Source organism: Pocillopora damicornis, chromosome 14, assembly GCF_964200805.1.
Source record: "Pocillopora damicornis chromosome 14, jaPocDami1.2, whole genome shotgun sequence".
Lineage (NCBI taxonomy): Eukaryota > Metazoa > Cnidaria > Anthozoa > Scleractinia > Pocilloporidae > Pocillopora > Pocillopora damicornis.
This window is the reverse complement of record NC_142683.1, coordinates 13729330-13742904: the sequence shown is the minus strand read 5'-3', so window position 1 is coordinate 13742904 and position 13575 is coordinate 13729330. Positions and strand designations below refer to the sequence as shown.

General features: G+C 37.0%; 1 protein-coding gene across 4 annotated transcripts in view; it reads left to right on the top strand.

Annotated features, from left to right (window-relative positions):
- Window positions 1–6458: 6458 nt before the first annotated feature.
- Window positions 6459–13575, top strand: part of LOC113665335 (low-density lipoprotein receptor-related protein 2) — a 57044-nt gene continuing 49927 nt past the window's right edge. The window contains exons 1-4 of one of the 4 annotated variants that reach the window (XM_089194288.1): window positions 6459–6632; window positions 11156–11269; window positions 12412–12525; window positions 13249–13371. Coding sequence is in view for 2 of the 4 variants with exons in the window: in XM_089194285.1 (XP_089050411.1) it covers window positions 7349–7430; window positions 11156–11272; window positions 12412–12525; window positions 13249–13371 (436 nt within the window). In the remaining 2 variants the exon portion in view is untranslated. Of the gene's footprint in view, window positions 6633–6958; window positions 7431–11155; window positions 11273–12411; window positions 12526–13248; window positions 13372–13575 lie in introns of those variants that run through there. The other 3 variants (XM_089194287.1, XM_089194285.1, XM_089194286.1) reach the window with 3 other exon arrangements.

Genomic DNA, 13575 nt, shown 5'->3' with positions numbered 1-13575 from the left:
ATGTGTGTATGCCTGCTTGGCAGCCTGGGAGCTGCCATAAGGATTTCCACAACCAATACATTTACATCGATGGGAGCAACCAGCTATTTTAGAGTAGCATTTACACCGGCTTTTGTTTCCATTTGGTATTTGACAGCAGAATTTTCTTCCATCTTTCTTGGCAGAAGCACGACCACACAAGCAGTGCTCAGGCACCTGTTCCTTTGGAGAATGATTGCTACATGTACTTGTGGAACTAACATGGGGTGAGATAACTTCATTCACATTCTCCAAAGATACCATATATATGTGATATAATTCTGGTTGACCAATACTGTATCCCAGAAAAATTGCCTTGGTAGCTGTGCAAGGCAACAATGGGGAAACTGGTACTACAGGCATGTGGTCCAGTGATGTTAAGATGACAATGTTCAGTCTCAGAATCTGGGATAGTGCAATTCCCATGACATTCCCCAACTCATCTGGAAAAGAATGAAAGTCTGAGAGAGGCTTTTTGGTGTGCTTAACTGTGCAAAATCAATCCTTATGGATTAAACAAAAGGTGCGAGTTTAAATTCCAGAAATAGAATACTCTATAATTAACACCACTTTGCTGCTATTTGTTTTGTTTTGTTTTTTTTTTACAACAGGACCCAGTTTTCTCTCCTTTTATTTTAAATTTTCAATCATCTGACATTTCCACAAAAAATAAACAAAAAAAAATTGAAGAAAGAAAGAAAGAAGAAAAAAATAAGAAAAATGAAACAAGCGATTCCTATGAGAAGAGCAATCTCCGACAAAAAAAAAATGGATAAACAAATAAACAAAAATATGCTGATCAGAATATTTTAATTTTTCTCGGTATCAGATATAGGGTGAGGAGCTATCCGACTGAACCCGTCCTATTAAAGGAACTTTTATGTTTTACCCACAGAAGAAGCTCTTTTTTTTTTTTTTTTTTTTTTCCGATTTGGTATTTTTAAACATTCGAGTACAAACGGTCTTAAAACGGATTCGTCTTTCGGTTTGTCATTCGAGTACAATCTCTGAAGCAGTGGCCAAACCGGAACGGTTTTGAAACGGATTCGTCTTCTGGTTTGTCATTCGAGCACAATCTCTGAAGCAGCGGCCGAACCGGAACGGTCTTAAAACGGATTCGTCTTCTCATTTGCCAAAGGCACAAGAATCTGATGTCAAACTGTACAGGACTGCAGGATTAACCACGAATACAGAAAAATGTACTTCGGTGTAAACTTAATCTGAGAAAGAAGCTGTGATGATTTAATAACTATGATATACTTTATATACGCGAACGTAAATAAGAAAGGGTGTCTAAGAGTACACCCCACCCTAGTTTTGCCTTCAAAAACTGTTAGCTGTGGTGAGAAAGACCGAGGCAGAACTGGCTTCGAGAACTGTATGGTTCCTCTGCCGCGAAAATGTTCAAAACGTCCGCCATTTCGAAACACAACGAAATGCACTCAGCATGCTTGGTGATACAGAGCACGCGACCTCAAATACTAGCTTATAGGACGCGTTCTTTTCGACCAGTCGACCGGTGATAATTCCAAATTTTTTTTTGAATGAAAAGCGCTCACGGTCTTGTGGGGTACTGCATGGCTGTGAGAAGCCTGGGTCGGAGGCTATGCTGTTCTCGGAAAAACAGTCTGCTGTGTGTGGCAGTGACCAAAGTTCACGCTCGTAGATTTTTGCTACCGGCGATGAGGAACGTCACGCGCCACAGTACATTGGCTGGCGTAAGTCATTCATAGTTCATTTACCTCTAGATGATAAAAAAGAATTTAACCACCGTGATAAACGTCAGGTTATATGGCTTGATGCTGGCCAACTATTTTGTCCGCGTTTCGATGAAACAAGCAAAACGGTTCACAGGTTCTCATAAATACAAAGAGTACAGTTTTAGGAGAGAAATTAGGGTGATTAAATTTTAATTCCTTTGATCGCTTCTGCTGTTACGAATTGTTTAGGAAACTCAAAATAGAAAGTATGTGTTAAGTTTTTTTTTCTTTTTCAGTACGTGAACCATAATGTGAAATGTTTAGGGCATCTCATGATTTAATTAGCCACCGCGTGGCCCACCTGATCACATGGTTTCTCTTTTTTGCGTTTTCCGGGAACTGAATATTAACCATATGAATCCGCTTGGTAACTCATACATGCTGTTTTCCCTTAAATACTTTCACAGAACGTATGATGGAGAACAAAGGAACACTACACTTGGCATTTTTCAAAATATGTCATTTTTTTCATGTATTTGGTACTTATTTATATATGTATTTAATTTACCGTAGATCATCGTAGCTGTATTATCGTAGATGTCAGGAGCCCATTTCTCATGGGCTCCTGTAGTAATGGGCTCCTGTAGTTGTGCAGAGCCGGATAGAAAGATATATACATGTACGTTTCACGATGATTTTAAGATTAAATTAAAGTGACTATCCTATGTACGCGTCAAAATTTGAATAAAAGATCCCAAAAGGTACCTATTACGTCTACTTCCTGTTGTTGTGAACCGACAGGATATCATATATTTTTTTAAGCCTAGGTGTCGCTAATACCATCATCTTTTGTGAGAGTGTTATTCCCCTGTTAATATTTAGGAACAATTCCGGCATTTTGTAGAAGATAATCTCCGTTTCCTTCAAAAGTGACATCGTAGATGGTAGATGGTATTATTCTAAGATATGGACGTCTTCTCATAGATAGTCAAAACAATTCCTTTAAAAAGAGCTGCTTGATACTCGTACATCAGCGCACGTGCATACTCCGGAAACGGAGACGCCCTGGGTGTTTTTTTATGCTGATCGTGGCGATCGACCAAAGTCATGTGCCCGACGTATTTTCGCTTTTAAATTGACGATATTTTGCATGAATATTCCATTTTATTTATTTATCTCATTACCTCCTAAATATATAATGGCCGGGAAATCTCAAAAGAAATCCTGGAATACCCAATTAAAATCGCGAGAAAATATTAAAGCATGCATGTAATTAATAATGGACCACCACAAGATATCATGATGGATTCTTCCCCGGCACCTTGTGATCTCAGTTTCGATTACAAATGGAAGGGAATATTTTGAGGTCTACATAACAATCGGCTCTCAAAGGTTAAAACTATAGATAAGGAATATAATTTTATAGCAAAAAATCGAAATAAAAAGTTATAATTATGTGACGCCAATTTGTAAATGACGTTGAAGGAAGCACTGTGAACTAGCCATACTGACAAGATTGATTAGATGAGGAAAAAAAAATTTAAAAAGTATGTCATCGATCAGACTTGAATGTATATAGTTTTATAGATTCATAGAAACTTGTTACAAACAAGAAACAACATTTCTCATGGGCTCCTGTATTAATGGGCTCCTGTAGTTGTGCAGAGCCGGATAGAAAGATATATACATGTACGTTAACGGTTTCACGATGATTTTAAGATTAAATCAAGGTGACTATCCTATGTACGCGTCAAAATTTGAATAAAAGATCCCAAAAGGTACCTATTACGTCTACTTCCTGTTGTTGTGAACCGATAGGATATCATATATTCTTTTAAGCCTAGGTGTCGCTAATACCATCATCTTCTGTGAGAGTGTTATTCCCCTGTTAATATTTAGGAACAATTCCGGCATTTTGTAGAAGATAATCTCCGTTTCCTTCAAAAGTGACATCGTAGATGGTAGATGGTATTATTCTAAGATATGGGCGTCTTCTCATAGATAGTCAAAACAATTCCTTTAAAAAGAGCTGCTTGATACTCGTACATCAGCGCACGTGCATACTCCGGAAACGGAGACGCCCTGGGTGTTTTTTTATGCTGATCGTGGCGATCGACCAAAGTCATGTGCCCGACGTATTTTCGCTTTTAAATTGACGATATTTTGCATGAATATTCCATTTTATTTATTTATCTCATTACCTCCTAAATATATAATGGCCGGGAAATCTCAAAAGAAATCCTGGAATACACAATTAAAATCGCGAGAAAATATTAAAGCATGCATGTAATTAATAATGAACCACCACAAGATATCATAATGGTTCTTCCCCGGCACCTTGTGATCTCAGTTTCGATTACAAATGGAAGGGAATATTTTGAGGTCTACATAACAATCGGCTATCAAAGGTTAAAACTATAGATAAGGAATATAATTTTATAGCAAAAGATCCAAATAAAAAGTTATCATTATGTGACGCCAATTTGTAAATGACGTTGAAGGAAGCACTGTGAACTAGCCATACTGACAAGATTGATTAGATGAGGGAAAAAAATTTAAAAAGTATGTCATCGATCAGACTTGAATGTATATAGTTTTATAGATTCATAGAAACTTGTTACAAACTAGCCCAGCGTATGAGATCTCCAGAGTCGGGACTAAAATAAAATTGCCGTCTGGACATTCTATACTTACATACTTACATTATTTGACGTCATGATTAGTACTTATGACCATATTACACGTTTTTGTTAGTTTGACGGCCTATCGTTGAGACACCGAGGTCCAGGGGCCCGTTTCTCGAAGATTCCGGCAATTTAACGGGCCCGTAAAGCTGATCTATTTTCATTCAAGATCGGATGGTTTCGAAAAGTTTTGTAAGTTTTGCAATAAAACTGTCAGCTAAAGAAACAAAATGGAATACTGAGGGAGCCAGAACCTGTTTATCTATTCTTTAAATTTTGAGTTCAAAATATGGCTTTGGGCCCGTTAAGTTAACGGGACTTTTGAGAAGCGGGCCCCAAAGGTTTGAATAAAAGCTGGTTAATTATATAAACCGGTGGTCTACTGCACCGCCGCTAGCCGATTGTGTTCGTAAAATGCTGAAAAGTTGCTCATTGGAATGTCAAAAAAGTTGCCAACAAATTTCTGAAAATCCAATAAGTTTCTACTTAACTTTCTAAAGTTGCTACATACATGTCTTGATATTTTGAGATCAACGTCAAAGGCTTTATTTTTCGTTAATCAGAATAATTGCTAACATCGGTCAAGAAAAAGTAGCTGGAAACTTATCTTTAAAGAGTTGCACGTAAATATGGGCGACATTTAAGGTTACATACTTCAGTCTAACGGAACAAAATACAACGATCATTTGACTTCCAGCGGAACGTCATTTTAGCTAAAAACGGAAGCCTCGCCTCCGTTTCACCTTGGTGGGGGAGGGTAAGGCTACACGTTTTTTAGATAGTCGACTTTTCCGTACTTGATATGTTCTCTAAACCTATCATCAGCTCAAAAATTGCTCCGGATAGGCAAAAATTTGCTCGAAGTTGTTAAAACCGCAAAACCCTGCTCTAAATGCTAAGAGTTGCCAAGCAAAATCGAGGCCAGCCCAACCGCTGGCCATAAACCTTTTACCGCCGTCTGTTTAGCCTGCGAGCTGGCTCTAGTGTTTCGCTTACGCCTTGCGGCACAGCCGACTATTACATAATCGTTAGCCACTTATCGAAAAAATGAAGCTATTGTTACTCCTGAGACACTGGACGGTCACTGTTTTTGAATATCATCGGCGCCAGCAGGGTGTTTTTAATGAATCCTCTGGACCTTGACCCTAACTGGATTTACCTTTGGTTTTTGTAACCGAGATGTACCTCGAGAATGTCCCTTATGAACTGGCTTCAGTCTCAGTGTGGGCGATGGGGATGCAACTGAGTGCCTTTCCTCTTCTTGTTCATCGAGTGGGACTACGATGAAATTTCACGTTCGAGCAGATATTTTCAACCGACATGGAGTAATCGATCCGATGACCAGAATTCGTTCCCCTAACTCGGAGCAGGATATTTCTCCAACGAATGCTACAAGTCGGGCCGAACTTTTAGCCATGTAACCTGTGCAAACTCGCATTTGAACGTCATATGTAATTCCTCCCTCTAAACGGCCACCTGGTCGTTTGAGCTCATCAGCATTCACAATCACTCCCTCTATATTCTATGTCTTTGATGAGCGAGGGCAAGGGCGTGACTGAGCGAAAACTCGGTCGAGCCTTTGAAATAAGGCGTGGCATTTGGTCGAAGCCATCCAAAGAGGGTGAAGTTCAATTTCAAATGGTTTTCTAACCAGCTCGTATTGATTGTGGAATTCACTAAATTCACAATCTTAGAACTGGATTAGTTCATTGATCGCCATAAAGATAGCAAAAACGCGAGTGCTCTGATTAGATATGATAGACAATATTCCAGTCCTCAGGCATATTTGTGGTGTAAAACATTTGCAAAAAATTCTGACAATCTCATTGGAAAAATTAGAGAAAAACCCTCTTCAAAGAGGAATGCTTCAGATATTATTAATTCTAAATAATAGAAATATATCACTAAATATTATCATCGGTTTACTTTTGTCTTTTTTTTGTTCTGAATTAAGCATAGCTCATTTTAGATGTCGCTGACAAACTTTTAAAGTTTTAAACGATTTCTCCGTTCGTCGCTACATCAGAACTTCATCATTAATCATTAACCCAAGGTTAACACTGTGCATTGATGGGCAAAATTTTATCAAGGGCTATCGATCTGAACACACTACTTAGCCTCGCACGATGCGAGAATCCTTAGGGGCACCGATCTCTGACATGGGACGAATATCAATGAATTCGTCAGGCATGCAAGGCCATTCGAATGCTCTAAAATTATGTTCTTGCCGGTGAGTAAACGTTAGCCAGAACTATTATTACTATTCAGTTGAACTTTAGAGCTAACATGATCTAAAGTGCAAACCTTTGCCTGTAGTCATTTATATACAATTACTGCTCTCGACCTTAGAGAGCGATAGCACTGTTCCAAAACTTTTAGTAAAACCACAAGGGTGGATGCTTAGATTGTGGTCAAAGAACATTTAACTAGAAAACGTGAAATGCACGCTTGACGTCCCGTGACCGAAAATCACTTCGTTCGCTTGCAAAATCTTACTTTCATTCGATCTCAGTCACGGGACTTGAATTTTTCTTTTTTACGGTGCCGGAATTAAACCCGACACTACTGAAACATGGAAATTACTGCACATGGAAGCCAGATTTACCAGAGTTCCGCGTGATTCCCGGTGTGATGTTGATCAACTTCACAGTCATAACAGTTTTGTAAATGCTTGTCTACTTGCTGAGCTAAAATCAGAAGTTAGAAAATTCCGATGTCTATATTTGTAAAGATTTAATAGTGATAAGTAGCAAGGCATCACTCACTGTAGAATATTTGCATACTTAAAAGCCCGCGTGTCTTAAAGTGGTTGTACTGTGGTGCGACTTGAAGTTCACGGCTTCTGGCTTCGGCGAAGCCCAGCGGTTTGACTACTCATCTTCTCTTCATTTTCCTATACAATGCCGTCGTAACCCATGAAAGTGAACAGCACAAGAATTGGAAGCTATGGATTTTGCGCGATTTGCTCAGTATGCAATACTTGTGGTAGTTTTGTGGACTTATCTTTGCTGTGTACAACTCGCGTACGGTAAGTCACAAGTCCATTAGCACTGACTGAAATACAAACGCAGTTAACTTTTGCAGTTTCATCCCGTTTTTTCCCGTTTTAATCCTCTGAACGCCGCTATTTTGACGTTACATGTCTCCTTCTTGGTATCCCAAGCAATATTTTGTATGTTCATGAAGCAAAGAGTTTGTGCATAGTATTACGATATGTCGTGTGAGTGTTCAAAACGACTAATCAATCTCATGGTGGAGCTTACGAAAGGTCACAACCTTAGTTGTCACATCTGGGTTGTGTTTCTTCGAATTTCCACCATCAATCAAGGCAAGAGAGCTTAACTTGACTTGACTAATCCCTTCCATTCGTTTAGTACTTTAACAAAAACCTCGCAAAGCTCAAAACACGTGTTCAAGATATCGATCAAAACATATTAATGAGCCAGCAAAGGAAGCCCTCGAGCTATTGTTTAGGTTTGGAAAGTGCGAATTAGTTTTTAACAAACGCTTATGAAAATGAATCATTTACAAAGTTTTTGTGTATACTGAAGCTAAAATACCTGAAATATACGGGAAAATTCTAACGAATAAACAATATGCGTAAGTTTTAATAACAGGTGACGAAATTGACAACTTGACTTTCACGTGAATTTTTATGTCAAAAAAATATTATTTAAATGCGCAAATAATATTTTCATGGACAGTTTAAAAAAAAAGGCATGCGGGACACATTTGCCACTCAGCCTTTTTTTTTTATCCCTGTTAAACGAACATATTTTGTGGAAGTCAGTTTCTTTCAAAGTATTTAAATTAAGTGGCATGGAAAATTTAAAGGGATTCATTGTAAACCCTGAAGGGACCATAGATATTTATTCCTCAAAAATTATTGGTCCTTGGCTTTTAAAGCTTACTAAAATTGTAAGAAGTTTAGATTTGGTAGCTGGGACTTTTCACTCTTAAAAATATCATTACATATCAATATTTTAACAACAACATGTAAATAGTTTGTTAACTCAAGTATTCTAACAACATAAAAAATAGTTTTTAAACTCAAGAAAACTTTAAACAGTAGACATTTGTTGTGGATATTTTCTTTCATTTGTTAAATCTTGCAAAATACCTTTATTTGCAAACAGTTGATTCAGCCTTAAAAAGGTTTAGATTGTAAATCATGCTTACTTGTTTGAAAATAATTGTGAATTTGACAGCTGCGGAAATTAAGAATTTGTATTGTGTATGTGGCATGTATATTGACAAATGATATTGACCTATCTGTGTCCTATTTTTTTATATACAAGTCTGTTTAAAATATGTGTGACAAAATTCTAGTTTTTTATCATCATTTCTAGTTGAAAATCTCATAAATATGTGTAAGGGTTTTTTTGTAAAATTATATCTTGATTTCATGTCATCCAACAGCATGTTTGCTTTGTTTTGTTTTTAAAATCATATTATCTCTTTTGCTGCCATTATTATTATTATATGGAGGTATGTTACTATTAAATATATTGCCAAGTGTTATTTTAAGAAAGTTTGCACATTGCAAGGGCAACATTCTTATATTTTTTGCCTAAGTTGTTGGCAGTTTTGACAAATTTTTATTTAGGTGAATAAGAACTTCTCAGTTTTCTGGTTTCTGTACAACCTTGGGTATTTATATGTTAATAAATGAATGTGTGTAGATATCTCTTTCTAAAGCACTCCTTCTCTGTGAGGTAAAAGCTTTCTTTATGGCTAACCATTGGTTTCAAATTTTCTTTGGTTCTAAACTCACAAAGATGTGATCTACCAGTATGAATTATATTCTCTTTGAGTCTCTCCCTCTTTCTCTTCCTCCTAACCCTTTGACTACCAGAAGTGATCAACATGAAACTTCTCCCTATAATATCCTTACATAATCTAGCAAATAGGTAATGAGAATATTCAAACTTATCAGGTAGAAGTTGTTATCATGATCGAACACCAAATTCTCGTTACCATTTTACAAGGAAATGTGTAACAGCTTGAGGGGAGAATCAATAATTTGATCTTGGGAGTAAAAGGGTAAAAGGATTTATTTCTTCCTTTACCTTTTTTATCAACAAATTGATAAGTGTCATGCAGTGAGTGAGTTGTTTGTTTGTTCATTATTTGGTTGTTGCCTCTGTCAATCATTCAGGGCCAGGTTGTTCAAAGCTGGGTTAAGATAACCCAGGGTTAGTGTGAAAGCTGATTTCAGATCTGATAGCTTTAAAAGAAAATTCATTCAAATTCTTTTTGTCTAGAATAAGATTATTTGATGCTCTAAAAAGAACACCAGAAACTATCCTAAAAAGGCATTTGAATAAAGGAATAAAGAAATCCAGATTAAAATTTAACCTTGGGTCAGCACTGATCAACCTTCGAACAGCTGGGTCCAGAGCTCTTAGAAAACAGGTGTGATGTTTTTTAAGATTCAAAAGGCTGTTGCTGACTTGTGATAGTGGTGTGGGTAATTTAATCATTGGAACCCTAAGTGTGACTAGCATCTAATTTTCCCCTATAGCAATAATACTCCTGAGTAATTAATTAAGATGACTCGAGTAAAGGAAATAATTGTCGACCTACGAAATGATTAGATTGCCAAGTGAAGAAGCTTTGATTGATAAACAAATTCTCCTTGTCAGTACCTAAGGAGATGTATAGAGAACAGTATGGTGAATATGTATATTGATGTTTGGGTGTAAAAGATAAAAGCATTTGTTCAAGTTCTTCTTTGACTTGCCCATTACAATGCTATTGATGGCAACATGAAATAAAATTGCCAAATTAGCTTAAAACCTCAAAGTTTGCATTTTATCAAAAGGTATAGTTCTATTACTGGATTTTTTTTGTCTTGATCCCTTTTAGATTTATTTATCATTATCAGGGTGCATCCTTTTGACTCTGATAAGATTTACTTGACACTAATGGAAACCTGTGAGCTCCACTCAGGTGAAGAAGGAGATGCAGAGTCCTAGAGGTTTTATACAGTGATCTCTGGGTTGTCAGAGGTCTGGGTTCAAGGAGAGGGTCATTGTGATTTTTTTTATTACTGGGATGTGAAAATTTATTGGTTTTGATCAAATTTGTTAGTACTTTTAGACCTCAATGCCCTCCTCTTTAAGACCTGGCTGGACCCATGTGTTGAGTTCTTTTCAAAAATACATTACTTTACGATGCCTTCCCCACCCAGGAGTATAAATGGGTACTGGTAGATTGTCAAGGAAGCTGATAAAATGCTAGGGGTAACCTTGTGATGCCCCAAGCTGTCATCCCATCCAGGAGGGGTGGTAATACTTCATACTTTGGAAACCGCGATAGGCAGTTGATCCAGGTGGTTGAGTCACATGGCTCAAGTGCAGACTTAACCTACCCCAATGATATACATTAAAAAAGTCATGTGTGTCTGATTGGCTGAAAATGGTGCATTTTTCATGTAACACATGTAGAAAGTTGTAACAAGAGTGCAAATTACAAATAGTATGTGCACACTGCCAAAATTTGTCTGTCTCGACTTTCTGTAATGTGTTTTTCATGTAAATTGTTAACAAATAACAACATGATTTCTTGTGCAATTTGGTGTCAAAAAGCACATACAAATATTTCAAAGACTACAACAGGCTTGTGCAATTTTGTTGTCTTTGAAAAATTTACTTGTGTTTATTAACACCAAATTGCACTACTAGTTGTACAGGTGAAGCGTATAATGAACTTACAGTTCAACATTATGATATCTTTTTCATTTTGTCTCAGGAAAGGGCTGTCATCCTTCACAGTTCCCCTGTAAAGATGGATTAAGCTGCATTGATAAGTCATGGAAGTGTGATGACTTTCCGGACTGCTCTGATGGTAGTGATGAAGAAAATTGTGGTTAGTTGTTTACATTTTTGTATATAATCCACTTTTCTTTTTCCTTTTTTTTTCTTTACTGTGTTACTGGGATAATTTGATAATAAATTCTTAATAAGTCAGGAAATAGATGACTAGCTGTGTTGAGTAGATGACTGATAATTCTGGCTGCTTTCCAGGGTCTCTGTTTATACTATCCATGCACAACTTAATATTTATCATAGATTTCAGCCTAAGTCATTGTGACAACCTTCACAAGGAAAGAACTAGTGGTACTCAGTATTTGCAAGAGATGGAGTAATAAACAAAAACACAAATTGAGAAATCAGTACCCTTTGCTTCCATCTTTGATCTTTTTCCATTATACACAATATCTTTCAGAATGTAGGCACCTCAGAATTTGAGGAAGCTGGTTTTTACCTGCAGACTAGCACTTATTGGTTACGCTGATAAATATTTATGTGATTTTTTAAGTGTATGTATGTGTCCCAATGAAAAAGCCAATCAGGCATAAGAAAAGCTGAACTGCAATTAGCAGTGGTAATCAGTTTGTGGTTTTGAGGTACTCTTGCGTGTTCTAAGCTTTATTGTTATTGGTGAGGTAACAACTGACCTGTCAGAATCATATCAAAGAGTCTTCAAATTTTTTTCCTGAATTTTACAATAGCTTCGCACCTTAAGAAAAGATTTGTCTCTTGCCAGATTGGTGGGTGCATGTTTTGAAATATGTATGCAATTTTTTGAAATCTGTGTAAAAGCTATCATGCAATAATTATTATATGACCAAATAAATAGCTTTGTGCCCAAACAAAAGCAGGTATGTAGCTTCCAATCAATGTACACACATAACATAATTTTAGAATATTGCCTGGCATCCTTGATTGTCTGTTAAGCATTTAACCCCCAGAAGTGATTTACTTGTAACTTCTCCCTGTGCCATCCACACATCATTCAGCAAACAGGTGGTAAGAATACTCTCACTTATCACATATAAGTTGTTATCTAGATCTAAAACCAAATTCTTGTAATTAAGTTACAAGGAAATGTATAATAGCTGAAGGAGAGAATCATCAATTAGATCTTGGGTGTTCAAGTATTTATTGTAAGGTGACACAAAGTAGTACCTGCGTTTCAAACTTTTTTATGTGGTTATTTTCCAGGTGGAAGGACTTGTTCACCACTGCAGTTTGCATGCAATAACAGGTGTATCCCTAAAACATGGCAGTGTGATGATGATATTGACTGTCAGGATGGTGAAGATGAAAAGGATTGTTGTGAGTTTGATATTTCTAGAATGAGTGTATATGAATTGGTTTCTGTGGAAATATACAGGCCTCATAAGAAAAGTTAAGGTAGTGTTCCAAGCACAACTTTTTTCAAAGTGACAATTTGGCGACCTTAAATCTTAAATTTTCACCAGAGACAGGGTGGTTGCTTAGAAATTGGGCTGATCTTTTAAGTGGGGTTGGTAAATGATGCAGTGTCTCAGTGAAGGCCCTTTGCTTGCAACAAGAGACTCAGGCCAGGAAATGAGATTCATGCAAGCATCAGCTTCAGAATCTCAATACTGTCTCCAATTTACAGTATATTATATTAATAACTCAGTTAATAAAGCCAAATTATCTTGTAATTTCCCTCACTGATGCAGCACCATAGTTTCTTTAGAAACTTACATCTGTTATGCTTTTCAAAACTGGCTTTGTAACCATCTGTGAAGTGTTTTAAATTTTTGTTGATTATTTTACACATATTCACAAGCTTTCAACCCTTTACACCCTAAGACCAGTATGCATAATCTCCACGTTGTTCTTTATACATTTCCAAAGGTGCTGACAGGGAGAATTTGTTGGCCAATCAAAAGGTTCCGAGACCCTGGTGACCATTTTATGTATTCTCATTACCTGAGTGTGTAATTCAGGATTCATATTGTTGGGAGAAATTAGATGCCAGTCACTCTTGGGTTTAAAGAGTTAATGTGATAATATTTGTTCCAATAGTGGAAGCAACAACATGTTCCAGTTCCCAATTCCAATGTGCCGATAAATTGCGCTGTATACCTACACGCTGGCAGTGTGACGGCAAGGAAGAGTGTGACGATGGCAGTGATGAAGTGGATTGTGGTGGGTTATTCATCATAATTACCATGTGCCTGTACATAAAATTACACAACTGATATGATTTTTATCACTATAAGTAGATATTACAGTTATTAATAATTATGAGGCTCCTGTCAGGTAGGCTTGACCATGAGTGATACATTTTAGCTGTATTGGACATCTGAATTGATGAAACAGTGTCACTTGTGGCTGACAAGACCCATGCAG